The 27,231-nt window shown below is 43.1% G+C and overlaps 2 protein-coding genes across 4 annotated transcripts in view; one reads left to right on the forward strand and one right to left on the reverse strand.

Annotated features, from left to right (window-relative positions):
- arfgap2 (ADP-ribosylation factor GTPase activating protein 2) overlaps window positions 1-26,198 on the reverse strand; it is a 41,462-nt gene extending 15,264 nt beyond the window's left edge. For 2 of the 3 annotated variants that reach the window (XM_055650102.1, XM_055650101.1), the window contains exons 1-10: window positions 26,073-26,198; window positions 16,496-16,614; window positions 15,084-15,156; window positions 13,288-13,419; window positions 12,948-13,025; window positions 11,804-11,894; window positions 9,385-9,444; window positions 7,768-7,812; window positions 6,574-6,626; window positions 1,228-1,373 (exon numbers count right to left, since the gene is read on the reverse strand). In XM_055650102.1, the coding sequence (XP_055506077.1) occupies window positions 1,228-1,373; window positions 6,574-6,626; window positions 7,768-7,812; window positions 9,385-9,444; window positions 11,804-11,894; window positions 12,948-13,025; window positions 13,288-13,419; window positions 15,084-15,156; window positions 16,496-16,614; window positions 26,073-26,141 (866 nt within the window). In that variant the 5' untranslated portion in view covers window positions 26,142-26,198. The remainder of the gene's footprint in view (window positions 1-1,227; window positions 1,374-6,573; window positions 6,627-7,767; window positions 7,813-9,384; window positions 9,445-11,803; window positions 11,895-12,947; window positions 13,026-13,287; window positions 13,420-15,083; window positions 15,157-16,495; window positions 16,615-26,072) is intronic. The other variant, XM_055650103.1, reaches the window with a different exon arrangement.
- Window positions 26,199-26,321: 123 nt separating this feature from the next.
- Window positions 26,322-26,930, forward strand: LOC129706536 (putative per-hexamer repeat protein 5). Its single transcript, XM_055650901.1, has one exon. It carries the CDS (start codon window positions 26,322-26,324, stop codon window positions 26,928-26,930), a length of 609 nt encoding a protein of 202 aa, XP_055506876.1.
- The last annotated feature ends 301 nt before the right edge of the window (window positions 26,931-27,231 follow it).

The raw sequence follows: 27,231 nt of genomic DNA on the forward strand, positions 1-27,231 counted from the left end.
GCCTCCATCACAGTGAGGAGGTGCTTGGTGGACTCACTGTGGTGGATGTTAATTTGTGTTTATTGTTGTCTATTATTGTATTACTGTATGTATGACTGCAGGCACAAAATTTCGTTCAGACCGTAAGGTCTGAATGACAATAAAGGAAATTCTAATTCTAATTCTAATTACACAAAACAAAACTCTCCGATGGACAGAGTTTTAGAGTGAGAAAATTAATGCTAATTTAGTAGTTGGTATGCGCAACGTTGATATAATTGATTCTATATACTAGGCAAGTAGTCCCAAAGTTTGAACCACTGATCCACACTGTTGTTTAAATCTCATCAATGGAGTTAGAGTTTAATAGTCAGTTAATTAAATTAACCTAGAATAATTTGTGCTGTCTGTACGGAATTTGTATTCCTACCTGTGGGTTTTCTCCAGGTGCTTTGGTTTCTGCTGACGCTCCAAAGACGTACAGGATTGTAGGTTAATTGGCTTTGGTGGAGATTGTAATTTATTCCTAATGTGTAGGACAGTGCTAGTGTCAGGGGATCGCTGGGCAGCACGGACTTGGTGCGCCAAAGGGCCTGTTTCTTCACTGTACATTCAAACTATAAACTAAAGCTTTCATGATTTTGTTCCCTTTCGCCAGCTTGAGCAGGGGTGTCAAATGCAGCCCGTGGGATGATTTCCCCGATGCCAGAGCGGGCTGCAGCTGTGAACGGTGCCGGGTTGGACTGCGTTCACGCCTGCGCTGCGCGATCGCATTTTGCCTGTGACCCTGAGCTTGAGAGATCACCAGTAGGGTCAGCATAGTGATGTAGTCAGGTAACAAGCCCATAGGAGTCCTCAACATTATGTCTCAACCCAATGAAATCTCACCTCCCATCTCTCTCAGTAAACCTTAGCAACTGGTATCACGCACAGTGATGGGGGGGGGGGGGGGGGGGGGGGTCATTCCTGCCCAAGCAGGCACTGTGTGTCAGCCACCAATCTCTCAGGCAGATACCTGCAAGATAACTCCATGAAAGATGCAGGATAAGTTTACCCCACCATTTTCAGAGTGCACAGTCTGAAATAAATTGCGAATTGCCTATTGCCCTAGATTATTAAGGAGAGCAGTTACAACAAGTAAGGCTCTTTATGCATAGTAAAACCATGCTGATTTTGACGTCACAAATATTGAACGTTGTTGAGCAATTCATGGTCAGATAGATATAGACCACGCAAACGTATACTTACACTGACTCTTCCATCTCCACCTTCTTACTGGAGTTCAAATCATCTTGTTCTTTCATTCGATCTGCAGCCTGAGCCTGTTTATCGATTTCATTGAAGCTGTGACTAGTCACCTTCTGTGCTCCTAAACCGGCCTTCTTCGCACCCAGCTTTAAAAAGAGGGAAACGAGAGCACAATGAATTTATTTGACCATTTCCTCTGATAGGAGCACTTTCAGCCAAGTTGATTTCCGCAAAAATTAGTCAGGAGTATAATTGAGGTCGCAGGGGATTAAAAGTTTAACACAAGAGATTTGCCCCCAAAGTGGTCCAGATGCCTCCATGATGACAGAAAACAAGGAAGAATTAAAGAAATTAATACAACATCAAAGAATAAACAACAGCCATCAAATGTATGATTTTTTAAAGTGCAAATGTGGTTGGTAAAAACACAAAGTGCTGGAGGAACTCAGTGGGTCAGGCAACATGTGGGGTGGGGAATGGACTCGGACATGTGGGGTGGGGAATGTTACGGATCAGACTGATGATAGATACAAAATGATGGAGTAACTCCGCGGGACAGGCAGCATCTCTGGAGAGAAGGAATGGGTGACGTGCTGGGCCGAGACCCTTCACCAGATTGATGGTGGTTGGTAGTTTTTCCCACATTCATGACGAGGACTTTTCAAAAGTAAAGTGCAAGCTGAATTTTGCTATTAGCCCCTGCTGGTTGATGCCAACCTATGATAAGCACAGAAGGTAGACAAAAATGCTGGAGAAACTCAGCGGGTGAGGCAGCATCTATGGAGCGAAGGAAATAGGCGATGCCTATTTCCTTCGCTCCATAGATGCTGTCTCACCCGCTGAGTTTCTCCAGCATTTTTGTCTACCTTCAATTTTCCGGCATCTGCAGTTCCTTCTTAAACATATGATAAGCTCAGAGTCAGTTTCCCAAAGCTGATTACTGATGGGGCAGAGTTCAGCAGGGGCCCAGCGGTGGTGATAAAATCTAGTTGATTCAGCATCAAATCATACAGGAGGATTTTCACAGAACACGCAAAACACACATTTTGAGTGCATATTTGAAATGATTGAAAGAGTGCAAAATATATACACGAGAACATGCAACAGATATAAATGTAGACGGGATGATTAGTAACTTCACAGGACGCCTACGGATGTACAGTAGAGACACACTGATTGGTTGCTTCACAGCCTGGCAACTGGGCAACTCTGCACTGCTATGGACCGTGTCTTCTGTCAGACCTTTTATTTACACTAGTATTAGTCATTAATTTATTGAACTTTTTAAGAGATTTTTTTTTATCCGTGTGTGTGTGTTTTAAGAGGCCTGTTAAGCAGCTGCAAGGTTCTGTTATTTTTTACCTGTAATAATCAAATTCTCTTGACTCCCGACTCCTATAACAGCACAAAAACTGGTGCTGTTGATAGCTGGAAGCATGAACTTTAACCTTTGAGTTATAGACAATAGACAATAGGTGCAGGAGTAGGCCATTTGGCCCTTCGAGCCAACACCGCCATTCAATGTGATCATGGCTGATCATCCCCAATCAGTACCCTGTTCCTGCCTTCTCCCCATATCCCCTGACTGCTATTTTTAAGAGCCCTATCTAGCTCTCTCTTGAAAGCATCCAGAGAACCTGCCTCCACCGCCCTCAGAGGCAGAAAATTCCACACTCACCACTCTCTGTGGGAAAAAGTGTTTCCTTGTCACCATTCTAAATGGCTTACTCCTTATTCTTATACTGTGGCCCCTGGTTCTGGACTCCCCCAACATCAGGAACATGTTTCCTGCCTCTAGTGTGTCCAAGCCCTTAACAGTCTTATATGTTTCAAATAGAGTTAACATTGATCAGTTTGCAAGATAGGCAGAGCAATGGTGGATGGCATTTAATCTTAATAAGTGCAAGATGATGTACTTTGGCAGCTTTAATAAGGCTGAGACCTCTACCAGACTCATGCCTGCATTAGGTGGAGGATAGGATACATGAGCAGGGAGGTGATGGTACAGCTTTGTAAAACTGGTCAGGCCACTATTGGAGCACTGTGTACAGTTCCGAATGCCACATTTCAGGAAGAACCTGACGGCATTGAAGATGTAAATGAGATTCACCAGGATATTGTACAGGATGCAAAGATTTAGTTATGAGGAGAGGCCATAAGACCATGAGTTAAAGGAGCAGAATTGGGCCATTCAGCCCATTAAGTCTACTCTGCCATTCAGTCATGGCCGATCTATTTTTCCCTCATTCTCCTGCCTTTTACCCGCAACCTTTAGCTCCCTTCCTAATCATGAACCCATCAATCTCCGCCTTAAAAATGCCAAATGATGGCCTCCACAGACCTCTGTGACAATGAATTAAACAGATTCACCACCCTCTGCTTAAATAAATTCACCCTCATCTCCATTTTGAAGGTTTGTCCTTTTATTCTGAGGCTGTGCCCTCTGGTCCCAGGCTCTCCCATTAGACTAGATGGGACGTGTTTGTTTTCCTTGGAACAGAGGAGTTGAGGGATAGGGTGGGGGGGGTGGAAATGGACCTGATTGAAGGTACAAAAAAATGACAGGCCAATTAAAGTGGATGATAGGATCATAACAGAGGTGTTTATTACTAGAGGACACATGTTTAGAGTAAGGGGGTCAGAAGGAAAAAAGGAGGAAGGAATATGGAACACACGGCTTGGGAAGGAGGTGGAGCGATGTACGCTCACATCACCTAAGTAGGTTTATCGATGAGCACTTCAATTGCCAAAGCATAAAAGCCTGCAGACAAAGAGGTGATAAATCGGATTGATATTGCAGATATTTAATGGGAGAAGATAACATTTAATTTAAAAAATAACATTAATTTAAAATCTATTACATTTTGAAATATTTATCTGAGTGAATGATAATCGTGATAATGCAAAAAAATCTATTTTATAGGCAAGAGAATGATATTAAAAGTGGAAGAGTCACTCAATCACTGTGCATTGGAAAGTTACTGCTCACATTTAATACAATCGCAAATTAAAAACGATTTATTAAAAGGCAATTTATTGCATGTGCTGTTAAAGACCAAGTGGTTTAAAGATTGGTTCGCATTGGCTTCTGCAGGAAACCTGCAGCTCAGTCCACTTCTCTCTCCTACCCCTGGATCTTCATGTTTAACTACACCCATAGATTCACTGTCAAGATCAAGATACATTTATTTGTCACATGTACCAGCTGGTACAGTGAACTGTCTAACAAGAAGTTAAGAGTAGGTAGACAAAAAATGCTGTAGTAACTCAGCGGGTGAGGCAGCAACTATGGAGAGAAGGAATGGGTGACGTTCGGGTCAAGACCCTTCTTCGGACTGAAGAAGTTAAGAGTGTTTAAATGTCAAAAGTTCTAAAAAGGACCGATGAAATTCTTAGGTAGACACTTGATATTCTTACTTGCAGCAACAGCATAACTGGCTGTGAAAACACAATACTCAATAGATAACACACCAAACAAATGTTCAATAAATTAAAAAAATATATTAGTGCAAAACAAAAGCTCGAAGTCCCTACTGTAACAAAGACAGTTCATCGCTCAAAGTTTAGTTGGTGACGTGCAGTGCTCAAGAGCCCGATGGTTGTTGGGAAGAAGCTATTCTTGAACCAGGAGGTCAGTTTTCTGATTCCTGTAACTGGGAAGATGGTGGAGCAATGTACGCTCACATTACAAGTAGTGTATAGATGGTTCTTGGTTTTTGGGTCCTCCAAAATATTCCAACTGGAATTTAAACTGGAGGTGGTGAAGGGAGGGATTAAGCCAGAAAGGGTTTAAAGAACACACACTATAGAATTTAACATAAAACATCCCCACACAGCTGAATCAAAGTTTCCCACTGTGTGGGAAGGCACCAAAGTCAGTCTCTTCCTCCACTGTTCCTCGTGGTCAGGGCAATTGAACACTTCAATTGCCAAAGCATAGAAAGGCTGCAGACAAAGAGGTGATAAATAGGATTGACGTGGTAGGTATTTGATGGTCAGCACAGTGAGAGAAGGGAACACTGGAATAAACAAACATTCATTTCAAATCTATTACATGTATGTGAATGAATAACAATCCAAATAATACAAAAATATAGATATATTTGAAGCTAGAGAATTTGCAAGAATGAGATTGTGGAGACATTAATCCATCACGGTGCATTCCCAGAGGCTGAGCTGCCAGCCGGCACTGGTGTTTTCATACAAGGATGAACACTCACAGTGAAATGAGTTGCTGAACCAGGGAGTGATACAGCCAGCGAATAAGCTCTCCAGCGTGTACCTGTAGAGGGGGCGCTGTCCTGTGCACGGCTGCCCAGCCAGCAGCTGTCTGTCTTTTCATCTTTTTATTTTTATTTTAGTTAGTTAAAGTGTTTTGTTTGGAGGTCTAAACTTTTTTATGTGGGGGGTGGGGAGAAGGGGGAAACTATCTTTCAGGGTCCCTACCTGGTCGGAGAGGCAGCTTTTCTCCGGGCTGCAGCTTCGACCCGTCCTCGCGGCCTACCAGCGGGCCTGGAGCAGCGTTTCCTGTCAGGGACCGCCCAGAACCTCGGCTTCAGCGGCGGCACAGCGCTGGAGCGCTATCACAGAGCGGGCGATGCCTTGCCCGGGTCGCCGCACTGGAGCTCCGGTGAGCTGAAGATCGCTGAGGAAAACATCGCGGAGCTGCGGGGCTGTGGAGCGACCAGCTGCGGGCGGCGGTGCTGAACTTTACACAGGGAGCCTGGGATCTCTAGATGAGATCGCCAGTTGTGGAGCTCCAACCGGCGCGGCCTTGTTGGCTTCGGAAGCCGCGGCCTCCAGTACGGAAGCGGCCGTTCCAGGGTTCCCAAGCCGCTGAGAGGACTCTCCCGACGCCGGAGCAACATCACCCGGCGAGAACGGCCTGGAACATCGGGCCTCCGTAGAGGCAACTGTGGAGGCCTCAATAAGTCCGACTATGGGTGAACTGGGGTTGGGGACTGGACTTTGTGCCTTCCCTCATAATGGGAACCATTGTGGGGGGATGTTCTTTATGTTTAAAACTCTTATTAATGTTATGTCTGTATTCTTTTTTTATGTGCTGCAAAATGGCAAGAAGCATTTCACTTCACTACACCTAGGTGTATGTGAATGTGACCAATAAAATACCTTTGATACCTTTGAGTGTGCTCGTCGACATACTACATTTTCTCAATCCTCTAAGGAGGTAGAGACGTTGATAGACTTTCTTAATAATAGCATCAATGTGCTGGACAACGATGCTGACAGTTTTAACCTCAAAAACAACTGCAGTCCAAGCTCCCGTGAGGTGACAAGTCCAATTCAAGCCACATTTGCACAAAAGAAACAGTTTGAAATACACACCGTTTTCTTTGCTGTTGAAGATTTCTTCTTTGTCATGATAGAGGACTTGACATCTGCCAACAAATCAAAAACAAAAATGAATATATTTTCCCATTCAGACACTTCACGTGACTGTTAAGCCAAATATATATTTAAAAAAAAAAACATATTTTATTGTATGCAATTAAAAAAACATGTTCTCGCAATAGCAAGTATACTGCAGTATACAGAATGCTCAAGGTACAATTACAGATATACAGCCCACATTAACAGAAAACTATAAAATTGCTGACAAAAGTATTTTGTTTTCTCTAAAAGATTTATATGCAAGCAGTAGCAGCACGTTGTGAATTGGAGAGCGCCATTACCCATAAAAAATTAAGAAATGCGCAATTATAGATAAAAATTAATATAAGCATTTCACCAGCTAGTTTTATGGGAAGATAAAATAATACAAAATAATTAAATTAACCCTTTCCAGCCACTTATAAACACACAGCTATTAAGGCAAAGGAGATCACATAAATATCCTTTCTTGTATCTGATGCATTTGTAAAGAAATTAATCGCATAAATTAAGTCATTCAATACAAGGCTGATAAGAAGCAAAGGAGAGAATCAGTGAATCTACAATCAGTGATATTTGCAGGTGAAAAGTAATTGTCCCTTTCTAGTGGAGCCACAGTTTAAAATGTTATGAATCAAGGGACAGTACACAAAAGCACGGATGCTTACTGAGACAAATAATTGTTGCAGCTTTAACAGTCATGTAGGCACGCAGGAAGATAATTAATGGCGGAGGGAGGTGAGTGGGTAAAAAAAAGATTGAGAAGAGAGCTAGAACAAGCTAACCAAGAAGAGAAAAAGAGAAAGAGAGGGTAGGAGAACTTGAGAAAGGGAAAGGAAATAAGGAGTGACATTTGTGAAAACAAGATTTACTCACTCACATAAATAAAATCATAAGCGGTGATTGAAATGACTAGGATAAGGCGGAAATGCAAGCTGGAAAGTGTTAAAATAATCTTTTGATCCCAAAACATTTTTTTTCTAAAGTTATTGATAAACACTGCAAACAAGTTTGTTTAATGCTTTAAGTCTTTGAGGAGATAAATGTAGTTCTCTCCAAATTCGTGGAATTGTGCCCAAGTTCATCTGTACACTTTGGCTCAGAAAATCGAAGCAGACAATGGTAGATCACAGACACCTTAACAGTCACCTTTGTTAGGTGTGACTCCTGCAGAAACTAAACTCATTGAGTCAGCTAAAATAGGGAAACACAAATGAGAATTTCTGAGTAACAGCCAAAAACAAAAATCTTTACCTCACAGTACTATGTTTCATACATTCTATAACATGGTATTTTTCAGTATCAACAATTTAAAAAATTTACACATTTGAAATGAAACATTAAATAGAAACACAGTGACATTCAGCAATGCAAATCTGCATGTACAACAAGCTTTCTCCAGACTGAGTTAATGTTTTGAGATGGACAATAATCCCAGTATTATGCAACCTTCAAGAATATTCATCATTCAATGAAAACAATTAGTTTACTAATGGGAACCTACAACAGTATAGCACAGGAATGGGGTGATATTTGTGCTGCCAAGTTCAGTTCGCAGATGATCCCTGTATTCCCTATATTTCCACGTGCCTATTCACGAGCCTCTGAAAAGCCAATTGTAATAACCCTGGGAACATTTTTGTCCCGTTACAAGATCATAAATACTCTAAGAAATTTAATCTCCATTTCAGTATAAATGTCTGTCGCCTTAAAGGGCCTGTCCCACTTACGCAATTTTTTCGGCGACTTGCCGGCACCCGTCATAGTCGCAGCAGGTGGCCGAAAATTTTCAACACGTTGAAAATCGAGTGGCGACCAGATCTTTGGACGACTACTCACGACCATACAGGCGTCACCCCGCAACATGTCGACACGTGATGCCTGTATGGTCGTGAGTGGTCACCCAAAGAGTTGTAACCATTTTCTGGTCGCCGCTGGATTTTCAAGATGTTGAAAAATTTCAGCCACCTGCTGTGACTATGACGGGTGCCGGCAAATTGCCGAAAAAAATTGCGTAATTGAGACCGGCCTTTAAGGTATATTTTCATCTTAACTCACAGTACACGAGGGTTTTCTGTACACCACTGAAAATTAAATTTTCAGACAGCCATGTAAACAAAGGAGGAACACTGGAATGCCATCCAATTTTTTCTTAAATGACAAATCAGTAAAATAGATTTGGTAATTAATTAAACTTTTGATGCAGCCAGATACTTAGTTTTGTTTTTCACAATTCTATTCCGTTCTACATGCGACTTTTAAATCCCTAGAGTATATATGTTTTCAATTAGTGAAGCATTGAAATGGTGATGTTTCTATGTTTCTATGTGATGAATAGCAATTTCTGATACCAACATCTAAAATGTAACACCATCGACTGTTTTTTTTGTATTTTTAATATACGTTTTATTTTCGAGCAATAGATAAAAGGTGGCAAGTTAGATTAGCAGCATGCAGGTATCAAGGCTGGCACACTACACTGGCCCCTAATAATATGCAACATAAATGGAGTTAAAAAGTCATATTGAATTCCATTCTATTATGGATGTGTTAGATAACATCTGATATCAGTAAGGATATCCTTGACTATCATAGTAAATCTATGAGCCTATTTTATTTGCCGATATTTCAGGATATATATATGTATATTCTTGAAGCTTTCAAATATGTTTTTAGCATTACTTTTTAACATTTTTTTAACAATAGATGAGTTATCTATAAGAATACTCCAAAGCAGTAGATCAAAACCAAGTCTAAACAACGTACCTAATGCTTCCTTAGGGGACACGCTGAGACAATCCACACTTGGCCCATGTTCTTGCTCACCTTAAAAAAAAAACAATTACAATCACAACATTTTCATGCAAAAAAAAAAATTGCCTTTCCAAACAGAGCTCCAATTATTTTCATTTTTACGCTTAGTTCAGGATTGGAGTGATTTTTTTCTCGTTTTTTAATTTTTCTCCGTAAAAGTCGGCATTTCCGGCCAATCAAGTCTATAGAGTCAAAAAGTGTGCCAACTTTCACATTCTATAAAGAGCAGCTAAAGTGAAATCCACATTAGTAGCACGCTTACATTCAAAGTTGTACTAGCCTATTAAAATTTACAACCATCATGCATTGACATCACAAACATCTGGAGTTGATTGGTAGTCTATTTCTGCATCGTGACTGCGACTAGTGGCATTTGTCAGGCTGACTGAATGGAAATGGAAATTCTCTGTGGGTGAGGTCTATTGGCAGCAATAATTTATCAGAAAAATAAAAAACTTTGTTTTTCCATGCAGAGATGCCAGATTTATTTTTCCCAAGTTTATAATTCAAGTCTCGCAACAATCTAACTCTCACAATTGGACATAGAAAATTGAGAATAAAAAAAGGCAATTGGTCAATATGTAGGAAGCAGGTGCTGGTTTAAACTGAAGATAGGCACAAAATGCTGGAATAACTCAGAGGGACAGACTGCAACTCTGGAGAGAAGGAATGGGTGACGTTTCGGGTCAAGACCCCTCTTCAGACTGAGAGCCCAGGGAAAGGGAAACGAAAGATGATGTAGAGAGATATAGAACAAATGAATGAAAGATATGCAAAAAAAGATGATAAAGGAAACAGGCCATGGTTAGATGTTCTAGGAGCGAACGAGAAGCTGAGGTGTCTTGGGTGGGGGAGAAATGGAGACAGAGGCAATGTAGGGGTTACTTCAAGTTAGAGAAAACAATATTCATATCACTAGGTTGTATATATTTTACAATACAATTCTTCTTGGGGATTCCTTCACTGTTGCAGTGACATCCAGATCAGCTACCACAATTTACCACACAGCAAATTCATGATGTTGCCCAAATGACAAGAGGATTAATCAAAAGCAAATGAAATAGAGAAAGAACCAGCAAAATAGTATTTTGTTCACTTCGGGGTGGTCGGGATATAAAGAAACATAGAAATTAAGTGCAGGAGAGGCCATTCGGCCCTTCGAGCCTGCACCGTCATTCAATATGATCATGGCTGATCATCCAACTCATTATCCCGTACCTGCCTTCTCTCCATACCCTCTGATACCCTTAGCCACAAGGGTCACATCTAACTCCCTCTTAAATATAGCCAATGAACTGGCCTCAATTACCCTCTGTGGCAGAGAGTTCCAGAGATTCACCACTCTCTGTGTGAAAAAAGTTCTTCTCATCTCGGTTTTAAAGGATTTCCCCCTTATCCTTAAACTGTGACCCCTTGTCCTGGACTTCCCCAACATCGGGAACAATCTTCCTGCATCTAGCCTGTCCAACCCCCGGGTTTACAGCATTTTACCAAAAAAAATGTTTTTGCCTAGTTTTATTTTGAATTTTACAAGGACTTTAGAAACTTCGTTGGCACGAGAAACGTGATGACTCCTTGTGTACTGACTAGGTGAAGTCTGCTGTGTGATTTTACCGGATTGAATGCAAAAACAAAGAATTTCACTGTACATGGATACATGCAACAATAAATTGTATTTAAATCATTGAATTGATCACACCTAAGTCTACTGTCCAGTTTAAAAGGATAGTCACCCCAAATGCACTGGAGGTGAAACAAGACGTGCATGTTTGTAGGTTAATTACCCTGTAAATTGCCCCTGGTGTGTAGGGCAGTAGATGAGAAAGTGGGATAACATACAACTAGTGTGAACTATTGTTGGTGTGGACTCAGTGGGTCAGAGGGCCTGTTTGCATGTTGCATCATTTAACTAAACTAAACCAGGGATACATTCCTTAACTTTAGGAAACCAAGAAAGAATTTTCTCAAAGTTTTCAGGATATTAAGGTAGGCATCATAAGATGATAAGTGATAGGAGCAGAATTAAGCCATTCGGCCTATTCAAATTTATTTCGCCATTCAATCATGGCTGATCTATCTCCCCCTCCCAACCCCATTCTCCTGCCTTCTCCCCATAACCCCCGACACCCGTACACATCAAAAATCTATCTATCTCTGCTTTAAAAATATCCATTGACTTGGCCTCCTCGGGCTTCTGTGGCAAGGAATTCCACATCCCTCAAAGTGGTTCAAGAGGCAGATGTACAAGGCCTTACAGAGTGTATGGCATAATTGGTCTCAGTGCCGATTCCTTTTCACATGTTACAGTGACACACCGCAACCGCATCATGCTCCCAACCTCTGCCAAAAGACAAACCCACGGCTTACTTACCACTGTTGTCTGCTTGCTGTGTTTTTTCAGATGAGGACAACTCTGGGAGGATGAGATGAAAGCTCTGATCTGATGACTGAACACTGGTGGACTGCAATTAGACAGAAAGGTAGTGTGAGAATCCACAGGAGGAAGTCAATATCATTCCTTAGCAATAACTCCTTCAGGCAATTTTAATTTTAAAAAGGGGACACAAGGAACTGCAGAGGTGGTTTACAAAAAATGTCACAAAGTGCTGGAGTAACTCAACGGGTCAGGCAGCACCTCTGGAGAACACGGATAGGCAACGTTTCGCCAACCCTTCCTCTGAAGAAGGGACCTAACCCGAAGCGTCACCTACCCATGTTCTTTTTAATTTTACTAACATATTTTTAATTATTAATTGACTTCACAATAGTAATGCAGTCGTGTGGTTTCAATGTGGGTTTAAAAAAAACCCACATTAAAGACAAGTTAAAATGAACCCTGGGATGTGAACAATTCTTGTTGTAAACAAGATGGAAATTTTCAATGTTTGGCTCAGATGTATTGTATAAACCTTGATTGGGCGTACTATAAATTCTTCTTTTTAGGTTGTACGTGAGGGACTAGGGTAACCTGTTTGCATAGCAGCGCTGTGGGTTCTGCGGTGGTTGAATCAACATGGGACCCAGAGATAGTACCACGTGGAGGTGGATGGTGGATGAGGTGGATGGCGTAGATGTTCAATGAGGTGGATGGTGTAGGCAGTTTAAGAGATGGTGCTTGCCTTCTTCTATTTAGGCTTGGCTTCCTTGTGATCCCAAATTCCCTAACGGTTCCCAATGCACCCTGAAAGCTCCTTGTGCATGTGGAAAACCTTGTATGGAGAACATCGATGGTCTCTCTCCCAACGCCTTAAAATGCTAACTCTTAGTGGGCAATCTCCGGAGATGCTGCCTGTCCCGCTTGTGTCGACCTTGCAATTCTTGAAGTTGTTTCCGATTCAGCGCTAAGTTGATGAGCAGCACAATATTTCTTTCCTTGCAACTTAAATTAACTACTATTGTCAACATAATGTAGCAACATGGACTGAAGTAAAGTGCTGCAATATAAAGCCTGAACATTTTTGATGACATTCCCCATCGAAGAAGGTGCCAATGTGCCACGTAAGAGTAACACTTACTGTAGTGTGTGAGGCAAAGAAGTCTTCATCTTTATTGTGAGGAGATGAAGGTGGATTCGGCAATTCATCGATCCACAGCTGAATTACACAACAAGTAAAAAAGAAAACTTGATTAATTATGTATTAAAAACAAATATGTCCCTTTTTTACGCAAGAAAGCTTTTTTCCATTTTTCCAGTTTTGACAGGCTTCCCCTGTTTATGAACCGCTTTTCATAAATGCGTTCAGATTCATATTAAAAGATAAGTGACCTGAAAAAATGATTCTAGCTGGAATGATCAACCTTGAACATTCCTTAAATAAAATGTTTCATAAATAAAATTATAATTATCAAGTTTACCGCAGTTCCATATTTTCTTGTTGCAGTAACTGCCAGTGATCGGAGTTTCTCTCGGTAAAGCAGGGCAGCACGGCTGTTATATTTTGCATTGGTGTCATTGCTGTTGCAACCATGTTGACAGAAGAATGCAATCTGTTGAAAACAAAAAGCGGAAAAGTTGTCTTTATTTGTACAGCCAGAAGCTACGGAAAGTTAAAGGTACAAGAAAGCGATGAACTTTATTTCCCAGACAACTTTGTGACTTTTGTGAAATCATTTCTGCAATTTGTAATGACACAAATGCAGAACAGAACAAATAAAAGCTGTGTACTAAGAATCATACAGCATGGAAACAGGCCCTTTGGCCCAGCTTGCACACACTAACCAACATGCCCCTTCTACACAAGTCCCACCTGCCTGCTTTTGGCCTATATCCATCCTGACCTGTCCTTTCCATGAATCTGTCTAAATGTTTCTTAAACATTGTGATAGTACCTGCCTTAACTACCTCCTCTGGCAGCTTGTTCATATACCCACCATCTTCCGTGTAAAGAAGTTGCCCCTCAGGTTCCTATCAAATCTTTCTCCCCTCACCTTAAACTTAGCTTGTAAAAACACAAAGATATTAAGCTTTAAAATATTCAAAGCATTGTTTAATACTGCATGATGTTTGTAAGGTAACTAACAAGACTGGGATAGTTGTAAATTAAAAAATGTTTTTTTTAAAGTGAACTAGGACACAATTCCTTTAATGCCCCTGTCCCACTTAGGCGACTTTTTAGGCGACTAGGCTGTTGCCAGGGGTGTCGCCTATACGATCAGGAGTAGTCTCCTCAGTCACCCAAAGAATCGTGCCGTTTTTCTGGTAGCCACTGGACTTTGAAATGTTCAAAACTTTTAGCCGACAGTTGGTTTGACGCCAATGAGCGTAGCTTGACTACCCCTGACGTAGGTGCTGTCGTAAGTTGTCGCCAGGATGACGTAGGTTGTAGCCAGTGCTGACTTTGTTTGTTTTTGTTGTTAAAGCATGATTCTATTTCAAATTTTATGTCGCAGGGGGGTCCAGTCGCTGGTTTTTCAGCGACCTGCTACGACTATGACAGTCGCCGGCAGTCGCCTAAAAATAGCCTAAGTGGAAACAGGCCCATTATACTTTTCTTTTCGATGTCATGTTTTGATCATGGAGCAATTATAAATGCAGGAACCACTATTAGCATTCCAAATTATCATTCCAGTTTCAGAGGTATATTATAAATGGGCAATACAACTTTCCAAAAACACAAAGAACCCTGTAAAACAATCATTTTTTTTGTTATTTGTTGTGTTGCTTGATGTGATCACTGTTTGATTGTAAAATATGTAAGACCCCTGGCATCACAGCAGTTCAGAACCTGATGGGTGATCTAATTCCACAGGTTTGCCATATTTCAGTCAAGAGATCGTGGACTCATAGGTACAGAGCGATAAACAGAACTGAACAGAAGATCAATGACCTTTCAATATTGACCTGAAACATTAATTGTTTTTATCTCTGCAGCTGCTGCCTGACATACTAAATGTTCTGGGTTTTACTTCATATTTTCACCATCTGCAGTTCTTTTTTGCTTTTTGATTACTTCTTATACTTTTTCACTACTTAAATACTTGCATCTTCTCACTACAAAGCGTTAAAAAAATGCAATGAGCCTTGCAGTTACAGGTTTTACTTTTAACTGCTTGTTAATGCAAAGCTCTAAATGTACAGGAGAGATGTAATCATAAAACAACCACCAATTGCCAACAAGGTTTTGGAATAACTGGTGGAAATCTATACTTACAGCATTTGCATTTCCTCCAATTTGCATGCATCTCAGTTGAAACCAGGACCAATTAGAATCCAATTCTGTGGACCTGTGAGAACAGAAATAAAATAAGTATAAAAGGAAAATATTCATGCTGTTGTATAAAGCTGCAACATGACCTCCTAACTTTTATACTCAATGTCCAGCCCGATGAAGACATTCTGTACACTTTCTTTACTACTCTATCTACTTATGTTGCCACATTTCAGTGAGCTTTTGGCTTGAATCCTAAGATCCCTCTGCACATCGATGTTATTAAGGTCTTGCCATGAATTGCATACTTTCCTCTTACATTTATCTTCCCAAAGTGCAACAGGTCACACTTGCCCAGGTTAAAGTTCATTTCTCCACCTATTTGACATTTCTCCAACTATCTATCTGTAACTGACCCATATCCTCCTGCAGTCACTGTCTGCAACTCCACAAATGTTTGTGTTCATCTGCAAACTTACTAAACCAACCCGTCTACATTTTCATCCAAATCACTGATATACATCACAAACAACAGATGTCCCAACACTGATTCCTGTGGAACTCCACTGGTCACAACCTAGACCAGAAAAACACCCGTCCTCCAGTACCTTAAGGCTCCCATGTATAAGCCAGCTCTGAATCCATACGACCAAGCCACGTTGAATTCTATGCATCTTCTGGATTGGTTTACCTTGAGGGACTTTAACGTTTGCCTTACTAACATTCATTTGGACAAAATCCATTGCCCCACCTTCATCAACCACCTTTGTCATCTCCTCAGAAAACCCAGCCAAGTTGGTAAAACATGACATGCAGTGGACAAATCTATGCTGGAGTATTGCGTAGTTTTGGTCTCCTAATCTGAGGAAAGACATTCTTGCCATAGAGGGAGTACAGGGAAGGTTCACCAGACTGATTCCTGGGATGGCAGGACTTTCATATGAAGAAAGACTGGATAGTCTTGGCTTGTACGCGCTAGAATTTAGTAGATTGAGGGGGGATCTTATAGCAACTTACAAAATTCTGTTTCTATGCTGACTGTCCCTAATTAGCCCATTCTCTTCTAAATGTGAGTAAATCCTATCCCCAAGAATCATCTCCAAATACCTTCCCTACCATTGATGTGAGGCTCACCAGCCTATAAACTCCTGGATTACCTCTGCATTAGGTTGCATGAATAAGAACAGAAAAGTTACTGAATTTCAATTTCAAAGATACCTCGAGTTTCTAATAGCTTTGTGTATGAAAGAAATGTAATCAATAACAGATATGACATTTCTTTTCCCAAGATTTATTTTTGGCCAATATTTAAATATAACAGCATGAATAATTGTATAGTGAAACAGGCAAGTTCCCCAGGAGGCACATACTTTTCCACATAGCCAGCATGATTTTCATCCTCATAGCTACTGTACCTGATAAAACTCAAATGAACACCAAGTGATCGATGTGTCCCAGAACAGTCGATGCAGAGAAAGACTCCATAGGTAATACTCGCCCAGCTAGGGTTCTTAGCTGAACAGTCAAAGCAAACCTGAAAAATTGAATTGAAATATATTATCCACTGCTCATTAGGTTAGCTTGTCACTTAATCAGCTGCTGTAATATTTCAACAAAGCCGCAGCCCGATGTTCTCATGGGAAGTAAGAACCAGCTCGGCCTTCTCATTCTGCTAGACAGGAGATTGCCTACACTGCTGCTAGATGCTTTTTTCACATTGGTTGCTCCCATCTAGAGTCACAGAAAGAGGTAATTTGGCCCATGACGTTTATACCAGCTCTATATTAGGACAATCCAAATTGCCCCGTTTACCTTAACGCTATATATTTTTTTCTTTTTAGATACTTAGACATTTGAATGCTACTAGTGAATTTTCCTCCATTACTAACCCTAGACTATAACCACTCACTGGGCGCAAAAAGATTTGACGTCAATTTGGGTATTTTTGGCAGTCGCCTTCATTCCGTGGCCCCTGCGGGTGGCACAGTGACGCAGCGGTTGCTGCCTCTCAGCGTTAGACACCCAGGTTCGATTCCAACTATGGGTGTTGTCTGTGAGGAGTTTGTACGTTCACCCTGTGACCGTGCGGGTTTTCTCTGGGTGCTCCAGTTTCCTCCCACATTCCAAAGATGTGCAGGTTTTTAAGATTAAATGGCTTCTGTACACTGCCCCTAGCGTGTAGGTTGTGAAAGTGCGATAAGATAGAACAAGTGTATGGAGGATAGGTGGTCGGCGTGGACTTGGTGGGCCATCTGATTGAAACAATTTTAATATTGACTGCTTGAAATGTTCTACAATTGTGAACATATTATGTATTTGATGACGTGACTGGTATAGCTTGCGTCTTTTTGTCTGTAACGTCTATGTTGCAAAATGTATTGTCATTTTATTAATAGATCTTTCAATAAGCACCATGGCAGTCAAGTATTTTTTCATCTTTAAATCCCCTTGATCTTGGCAAGTTCTGTAACTTCCACGTGTGCTATCCACCCCTCCTGTTCTTTCCACCCCTCCTGATCTCCCCAAAATCCCTGTTAAAGCATCAAACCACCATTATATTTCATTCCTTCACCATCAAAATACTAGGTAGACAAAAGTGCTGGAGAAGCTCAGCGGGTGCAGCAGCATCTATGGAGCGAAGGAAATAGGCAACCTTTCGGCCCGAAACGTTGCCTATATCCTTTGCTCCATAGATGCTGCCGCATCTGCTGAGTTTCTCCAGCACTTTTGTCTACCTTCGATTTTCCAGCATCAGCAGTTCTTTCTTAAACACCATCAAAATACGTGTTTTTTTGCCCGTAACACTTTTCACTTATTTTTCTCTACCTTCCAAAAACCCTGAAGCTAATTTAAAAAAAAACCTTCCAAAAACCCTTCTTTGCAAGCATTCATTCACATTGCTGTTACTTGAAGTTCACTTTGCCCACATCCTTGGCAGGTTGTGGAGCAGCAGTGAACACGAACACAGAAAGTCAAGGATTCATTTGCAGAGGAGGTGCAGAGGCCCAGGTCTTGGTGCGTAGAAACATAGAAAATAGGTGCAGGAGTAGGCCATTCGGCCCTTCGAGCCTGCACCGCCATTCAATATGACCATGGCTGATCATCCAACTCAGTATCCTGTACCTGCCTTCTCTCCATACCCCCTGATCCCTTTAGCCACAAGGGCCACATCTAACTCCCTCTTAAATATAGCCAATGAACTGGCCTCAACTACCTTCTGTGGCAGAGAATTCCAGAGATTCACCACTTTCTGTGTGAAAAATGTTTTCCTCATATCGGTCCTAACAGGTTTCCCGCTTATCCTTAAACTGTGACCTGTGCATGGATTGCTTTCAATAATCCATGCATTATTTCAAATCTTGCAGTAGAATGTTTCCAGGTGCCAAGTTGCATCATTAAACAGGAATCCAATGTAATGACTAATTTGGCTGCTTACATTTCTGTGCCGACGTGGCCACAAGCTGAGTGACCAAAGGTCGATTGCTGGCTTGATAACAATTGTTGTGCCTTTGGAAGCAAGTAATAATAAGCAATAGACAATAGGTGCAGGAGCAGGCCATTTGGGCCTTTGAGTCAGCACCGCCATTCATTGTGATCATGGCTGATCATCCACAATCCCTTTCCTGCCTTCTCCCCATATCTCTTGACAGTGCTATACACTTGACTTCTGAACTGGTGCTTGAAATCTGAAACAACAAAGTCTGCTGTTTTTTCTGTTCCTGCTTAACAACTTAAAATGTTCAGTTTTGTGGAACAAAAATAATATATGAAAGACATCTATGCTATCTGGGACTCATTTTAACTAAAAATCTCAGTTACCTCTAATGCTTAAGTTTATTATTATCATGTGTACTGTGTAAAGTGTATAGTTTTGTTTTGCATGCTTTCCAATCAGATTGTTCCTTCTTCTTCTGGCACCCATATGATAGAAGGTTCAGAAGCTTGAATGCATGCACCACCAGACTCAGGAACAGCTTCTTCCCGTCTGTTATCAGGCTTCTGAGCCATCCTTCCATAGGCTGCGGTACTGGTCCGATTCACCTCTATCCCATCGAGGACATTGTCTCTGGAACTGATGTGCTACAATGCTGAGAGCTATATTCTGCAATCTGCCTCTTTGCTCTTTCTATTGTACTAGACTTTGAATTTTTGAACTGTGCATGGTATATTTGTTCTGTTGGACAGCATACAAATCAAAGCTTTTCACAGTTCCTCAGTACACGTGACAATAATAAACTTAACCCTAAAACCTGCTATACATAAATACAGTCAAACCAGACTCCGGTACAGTAGATAAAGCAAAGGAAAAGATATCAAGTGCAGTATATGTTGTTCTCAGCATAAAATGTCATAAAATGACCAACAAATGTGAAGCAATGAACAGATAGTTATACCATACTGCACATAGATCCAATCAGTTCAAAGTCGAGTACAATGAGAGTACAGATGATCAAACCCTTCTACGCAGTGTCCGGTGGAGTGATTCACCTATCTCCATGTACTTAACCATACACTGTAATCATGTGGGTAAAGAAAAGTGCTGGAGAAACTCAGCGGGTGCAGCAGCATCTATGGAGCGAAGGAAATAGGCAACGTTTCGGGCCAAAACCCTTCTTCAGACTGATGTAGGGTGGGAGGGGGGGTGGGGGGCGGGAAGAAGGATGTAATCATGTAGTCTTTTGTTTCATTGGATAGCACATAACAAAAAGCTTTTCACTGTACCGCACCACACGTGACAATAATAAAATAACTTATCTGCGCAGATTAGTCAAGAGGCACGTATTGCCACGATGCTCCTGCCCTTAGCCCCAGAGTTGAATGCTCTCTGCCAGGCATAAGGTGGTGCTCTGGCACCACTTCCCTAGTCGTCAGTGTCATCACAGACCACATCCTGCAGCATGAGACAGGTCTCAGACACACACAGTTCATGACTGATCCTTAATTTCCATTGTTGGAAGATACCGCCGAGCCCGTAAGAATTCAAGCTTTAGTCAAGGAAGCCTTTCTGGTTACATACGCCCAAACTTTGCAAAGAATTTGGATGTTGAGAGCAATGTTGTGACGTTCTGACCTCAGCATCAGAGTACAACAAAAAACAACTGGCTGAAGATTTGACTATCAGTTTATCCAGCTGTTGCTTCAATAGTTACCAGGAATGGTGTGCAGATAATTGCAGGAGTTACTGGACCGTGCACACTGTGAAATGCAGTCTGTGCACATGAGCTACAATGCAAATCCTTCCCTCAACTTGCATATCAAAGAGATTTAACATAAGGAACTGCAGGTGCTGGTTTACAAGATATAATGTGCTACAGGTACTCAGCAGATCAGGCAGCATCCCTGGAGAACATGGATAGGTGATTCTTTGGATCGGTACCTTTCTTTGGACATTTAAAGTGTTTAAGACATTCAGAGGCATTTAATTTCTCGTATTTCTTTTAATTTTTGGAGAATTCATCAAATCATTAGATCGTACAGCATGAAAATGGATCCTTTAGGCCCTTCACATCCATGCTGACCATGGTGTCTATCTACATTAATCCCATTGGCCTGGCTTCAACCTGCATCCCTCTATGCCTTTCTTTTTATAAGTACCTGTCCAAACATGTTATAAATGTGGTGATTCTATCTGCCTCTACCACCTCTGCTGGTGCCTCATTCCAGATATTCACCGCCTTCTGTGAGGAAAAAACGATTCCTCAGATCTCCTTTAAATTTCTCCCCTCATATCATAAATCCGCTCCCTTTAGGTCAAGACTCCTCTGCCCAGAGAAAAGGATTCTGACTATCTATCCTAATGATGCCCCTAATATATTTGTTCAAAGCCTCTGTACCCCCCTACCTCCCATGTTCCCGTTTTTTAATTAATAGTTCCACAATAGTACATGGAGCAATGAAATGCTTGATTAGAATGTTTATCTGGTGTTATAAACAGCTCTAACAGTTAAAGATGTCAGCATCAATAGGCGGTTGGAAATTGACCACTGTAGACTTGTTACTTGGATCCTGGCAGATGTTTTTTCCCAAACTTTATTACTCTAATCCCACAGACAATGATAAAAGGTGGCCCGAGTATAAGGTGGTGCTTTTGGTAATATAGACACCATTTAACTTGTAACTTTTAAAAGTTTAATCTTGAGTAGGACCAACAAGATTAATAATTTAGATTTCCTATTACCAAGAAGTAATTGAAATTGGTTGTCAGTGATTTTAATCGAGTTTATATTTATTTTGCTCTTTTTAAGATGATTAAATATTTTCCTGATTTGACGAGTTGGCACCCTGATTGGAGCTTACATTAAAAAAAAGTTCTATAACAGTGCCTATTCTTAGCATTGGTCCAACTTGCTTCTCAAAATTTATAGAAACATAGAAAATAGATGCAGGAGTAGGCCATTCGGCCCTTCGAGCCTGCACCGCCATTCAATATGATCGTGGCTGATCATCCAACTCAGTATTCTGTACCTGCCTTCTCTCCATACCCCCTGATCCCTTTAGCCACAAGGGCCACATCTAACTCCCTCTTAAATATAGCCAATGAACTGGCCTCAACTACATTCTGTGGCAGAGAATTCCACAGATTCACCACTCTCTGTGTGAAAAATGTTTTTCTCATCTCGGTCCTAAAGGATTTCCCCTCTATCCTTAATCTGTGACCCCTTGTCCTGGACCTCCCCAACATCGGGAACAATCTTCCTGCATTTAGCCTGTCCAACCCCTTAAGAATTTTGTAAGTTTCTATAAGATCCCCCCTCAATCTTCTAAATTCTAGCGAATACAAGCCGAGTCTATCCAGTCTTTCTTCATATGAAAGTCCTGACATCCCAGGAATCAGTCTGATGAACCTTCTCTGCACTACCTCTATGGCAATAATGTATTTCCTCAGATTTGGAGACCAAAACTGTACGCAATACTCCAGGTGTGGTCTCACCAAGACCCTGTACAACTGCAGTAGAGCCTCCCTGCTCCTACACTCAAATCCTTTTGCTATGAATGCTAACATACCATTCACTTTCTTCACTGCCTTGTTATATTCATCTTATATAACAAGATTGGATCTGATTTAATTTATTGGGGCAATCTAATGGAGATTGAATCAGTAAATTAATGTGCAGTGTCATGACAGTCAGCTGTTTTAATAAAATGGGACAACAGTGGTGCTTTCTGCCCACTATGTATGTTGTCAATTAATTTTCACATTTACAAACATATTTATATTGCATTGGGGTTAAAACTGATAATATAAATGATCTCTGCTCAGCATGTATAAATATCTTTTTTTGTGTATATGCATTTAATGTCAACTAGATATGTATAATTTTTGATATTTTAGGTTGTACCTGCCCAGAGAAGGGGTAAATGATGAAAATCTGCATCCCACACATCATTCTAAAGATTGGTTACAAAGAAACATCGCTGGACACGAGTAGGCGACTCAGCGATTCAGAACAAACATCCCAAATCATTGTTCTGGATGATTGTAAACAATTATTTTGTTCGGGATGGATTAATTGATGACTTTGGAATTATGATAAATATATCAATGGTGGACCTATTTCCATCTTGGATCTTACACATGCGTGGCTTTTCTCAGAGATCTTCGGTTTCCTCCCACATTCTAAAGACATACAGGTTTGTAGGTCAATTGGCTTGGTAAATGTTAAATAAAAAAGGCCCTAGTGAGTGTAGGATAGTGTTAATGTGTGAGGATCCCGAGTTGGCTTGGACCCTGTGGGCCAAAGAGCCTGTTTCCGTGCTGTAATCATCGTCACACATGATTGTGGGCCGCCACTATGCACAGAACTGTGTTAGTTCACCTAACCATTGCAGCCTTATTAAATGGCACAATGGGTTTCAACCTTCTGACTGTGCTTTCTGCTGAACAAGTTATAGTAGAATCATGTTTGCATTTCTAAATTATTATTATTAGACATACTATTTATACGTAACTGACTCATCGATCATCACCCAGTTGGGAAAAAATAGCTGAAGATTATATTTGTGCTTTGAAAGAACCATGAGTGGTGCAAATTAAACGGTGCCCACCCAGGTCAGTATCATTTGAAGACATCTCAACGCAGCAGTGACAGACGATTTGCCTAGACAAGCATGGCACATGTTAAAAAGAAACACAGAGAAATGGCCCGGGGAAAATGCCGGGGAAAGTAATGTTACAGTGAGTTTCAAATGCCTGCCGTAACCTGTTGGCATAGTACATTTACATGACACTGTACAAAACATGGTGCCGAATGTTATTTTTAGAACTAACATGATAGCTCCTCAAATCAGAGACTAGAAGCAGTGGAAAACCGTATCAAGTTTTTGCTGCATCATAATTCTCGTTAAAATAGAACCTTGCAACACAGGGAGGGTATTCAGACCATTGTGCCTGTGCTATCTCTGTGGATGAGCTATCCAGTTAGTTTTTAAGAACGAACTGCAGATGCTGGAAAATCTGCAGTTCCTTCTTAAACATTTTGTCTACTCCACTGCGAAATCTCCTCAAGGTATGCCTACTTTGAAAAAGTTATCCTCCTCCCTCCGAAGACCATCAGTCTGAAGAAGGGTTTCGGTCCGAAACGTTGCCTATTTCCTTCACTCCATAGATGCTGCTGCACCCGCTGAGTTTCCCCAGCACTTTTGTCTACCAACCACTTAGTTTGATTGTTTTTCCTCCAGTACTTTAACATCTTCTTCAAATATTTTTTCCCAATCTTATAAAAAGCTAGCGGCTTTCATTAATATCCTAATAATGGCATTCTAGCAACTTTGCATTATTAAAAGATCCAACTCCATTGAATGTTCGTTTCATATATTTTCATTTGTTCATCTTTCTTGAGATGAAGGAGACCTGTAGACCAAGGGTTCCCCAACCTAGGGTAAAGTTACCCCAGGGGAAAAATTTCGCCTACTCAAGGGATACATTTGTTGATTCTGGATTTGTACATATTTTTACTCATTGACTGACTGTGTTTTGTTCTGGTATACTGGTATCTGTTCATCATTAGTTGTTCATAAATAAGTGGAATAACATTGTTACGTGCTATTAAAGTTGCCAGGGGTAAACGGGACGGAAAAGGTTGGGAACCCCTGCTGTAGACCCTTGGATTTCAATGGTTCTTTATTGTCACAGGTACCTAGATACAGTGTGATTCTTTGTTTTGCACACAATTCATCAAAATCTTCTTTGTGTTGTACTCTGATGTTTTTTACATTCTAGAACAGGAAGGCCATTTTTCTTGTTCAATGGTGTAGCACAGTATCAATGTTCTCTCTCAAGCCACAAATCATCTTTCAAATCCGATGTTCTCCAGTGATAAGAAAGGCCATTCAAGCCTAAATAGCTCTGTTTTGAACTGACCTCCTGAGGCCACGATCAAAGAAATTTGTACTGTATTCTGTTCCATTAATTTCCACTGGCTTAAGTTCAAGAATGCTGCGCACTCTAATTTAGGGGGAAATGCCAATTAAACAACCGAGAAGCAATTTACGTGAAATTCTAATCCAACCTTCAACCAAATAAACGATTTCCTAGCTAGCACAATGTAAACATACAAGTATTATTTTTGACAAATTTCACACCGTTCGCTCTTCAGTTTCCATATGGGACGGATCATCGCCAAAAAAAACATGGCTCTAAGATCATCGTTAAATATGTAATTAAATTAAAAGTACTGCATTTGTAAGCAAACATTTGCAATGCATTTGACAGCAAATAATAATCAGAAGACTAAGCAATGTCTAGGGTCGGTGAACCGCCGCACAGCAGGGAATATGTGTTGACGTCGCTAAATCGGCATGAACTTTTAAAATATAGCAGGCGTTTGGATCTAAACACAGACTTTGTGTGGGCTGGAATAATGCCCAGGGTTTGCCACGATTCAGGGCAATGTTCAAGCCTCACAATTCACAGGGTAAGAGGGCAGCGAGTGCAGGGGAGAGGGCATACAGTTTCCTCACCTCACCTCACCCCCACCGATTGGGGTACAAAGTCAGCCCGGGGCTATCGGCGATCACATTCCGGCCCCTAGACCCTCATCCCCGGCCCACAGCCTGCCCTGCCCGGCCCTCAGTCTGCCCACTCGCCCCCGGCCCCCAGACCCACTCACCCCGGCCCCCAGACCCACTCGCCCCGGCCCCCAGACCCACTCACCCCGGCCCCCAGACCCACTCCCCGGCCCCCAGACCCACTCGCCCCCGGCCCCCAGACCCACTCACCCGGCCCCCAGACCCTCATCCCCGGCCCACAGCCTGCCCACTCGCCCCCGGCCCCCAGACCCTCATCGAATCCCGGCCCCCAGACCCTCATCCCCGGCCCACAGCCTGCCCTGCCCACTCGCCCCCGGCCCCCAGACCTACTCACCCCGGCCAACGGACCACGAACCCCGGCCCCCAGACCCACTCACCCCGGCCCCCAGACCCACTCACCCCGGCCCCCAGACCCCACTCACCCCGGGCCCCCAGACCCACTCACCCCGGCCCCCAGACCCACTCACCCCGGCCCCCAGACACACTCACCGCGCGCCAAGTCACGAAACACCCCGGCCTCCGACCTGTCCGGCCCCAGGCCATGGACCAACGGATCTCCAGCCCGCGGATCCCCGACCCCCAGGGCGCGCCCCGTCCGGCCACCGGACACCCAGCCCCCGAGTTGTCCGGCCCCCGGTTTCCCGGCCTGCGAGCCGCGGATCCCCGGCCCTCCCTGGATCCCGAGCCCCGGTCATTCCCGGCCCGCTGGTCCCCGTCGCCAGTCCCGGCCTGTCCTGTCCTGTCCTGTCCGGTCCGGCAGCCCAGGACCCCGATCCCCGGCCGCTCTAGTCTAGTCTAGTCTAGGCCCAGGCCCGGCTGTGCGACGTGTCACTCCAGGCCGCCGCCACCGCCGGGGCAACAGCAGCTGCAGCCGCTCGACCCCCGGCCCCCGGCCCCCGGCCTCTCCCCCCTCACCCTCACCCCGCCCCGCCATCGCCTCCTCCCCCCCCCGGCTCTCCCCACCTTGTTGCTGGGCACCGAGCGCAGCCGCTTGAAGATGGAGCTGATGTCCTGCCTGCTCGGGGCCGACATCTTGCTGCGGAGCGGGCGCCGCCACGGCAACGTCACACTTCCGGCGCCGCCGCGCGGGCGGGCGGGCGGGAGCGAGGCCTCGCATTGGCACTGGACCCAACACTGGCACTGGCACTGGCACTGGACCCAGCACTGGCACTGGCACTGGCACTGGCAGTGGACCCAGCACTGGCACCAACAATGGTACTGGCGCTGGCAATGGACCCAGCACTGGCACTGGCACTGGCACTGGATCCAACACCGGCACTGGCACTGGCAGCCAACAACACTGGCACTGGCACTGGACCCAACACTGGCACTGGCACTGGACCCAACACTGGCACTGGCTCTGGCAATGGACCCAACACTGGTACTGGCACCAATAATGGTACTGGACCCAGGACTGGCTCAGGCACTGGCACCAACAATGGTACTGGACCCAACACTGGCACTGGCACTGGCACTGGCACTGGACCCAGGACTGGCTCTGGCTCAGGCACAGGCACTGGCGTTGGCACAAGCACTGGAACTGGCAATGGCCCCAGCATTGGCACTGGACCCAGCACTGGCACTGTGACTGGCACCGGCACTGGACCCAGCACTAGCACCTGCCCAGACTCTGGCACTTGCCCCAGGACTGGCTCTGGCTCTGGCTCTGGCACTGGAACAAGCAATGGCCCCAGCATTGGCACTGTAATAAGCACTGGCACTGGACCCAGCATTGGCACTTGCCCTTGCACTGGACCAAGCACTGGCACTTGCTCCGGCACTGGACCAAGCACTGGCACAGCCCACAGATGCAGGTACTAGGGCAGAGACACCATCAACACTAACTAACTAGCTAACTAACTAGCAGGAAGGAGGGAATGACCAGCACTGTGACTGGACCAGAGATAACCAACAGGTACTGTGGGCAGAAACACCACCATCAACACTAATTACCGCAGGGGGAAGGCCTTGAACCCGTACTGGCACAGGGACAGGTACAACCCACGGGTACTGAGGTCGTGACCCAGACTTTCACAGAGGCACCGCCATCAACACTAACTACCCCAGGAGGGAGGCCCAGAACCAGGGCAGGACAGGCACTTAGACAGGTACAGAGACAGAC

This window comes from Leucoraja erinacea, chromosome 19, assembly GCF_028641065.1.
Source record: "Leucoraja erinacea ecotype New England chromosome 19, Leri_hhj_1, whole genome shotgun sequence".
In the NCBI taxonomy this organism is placed as follows: domain Eukaryota; kingdom Metazoa; phylum Chordata; class Chondrichthyes; order Rajiformes; family Rajidae; genus Leucoraja; species Leucoraja erinaceus.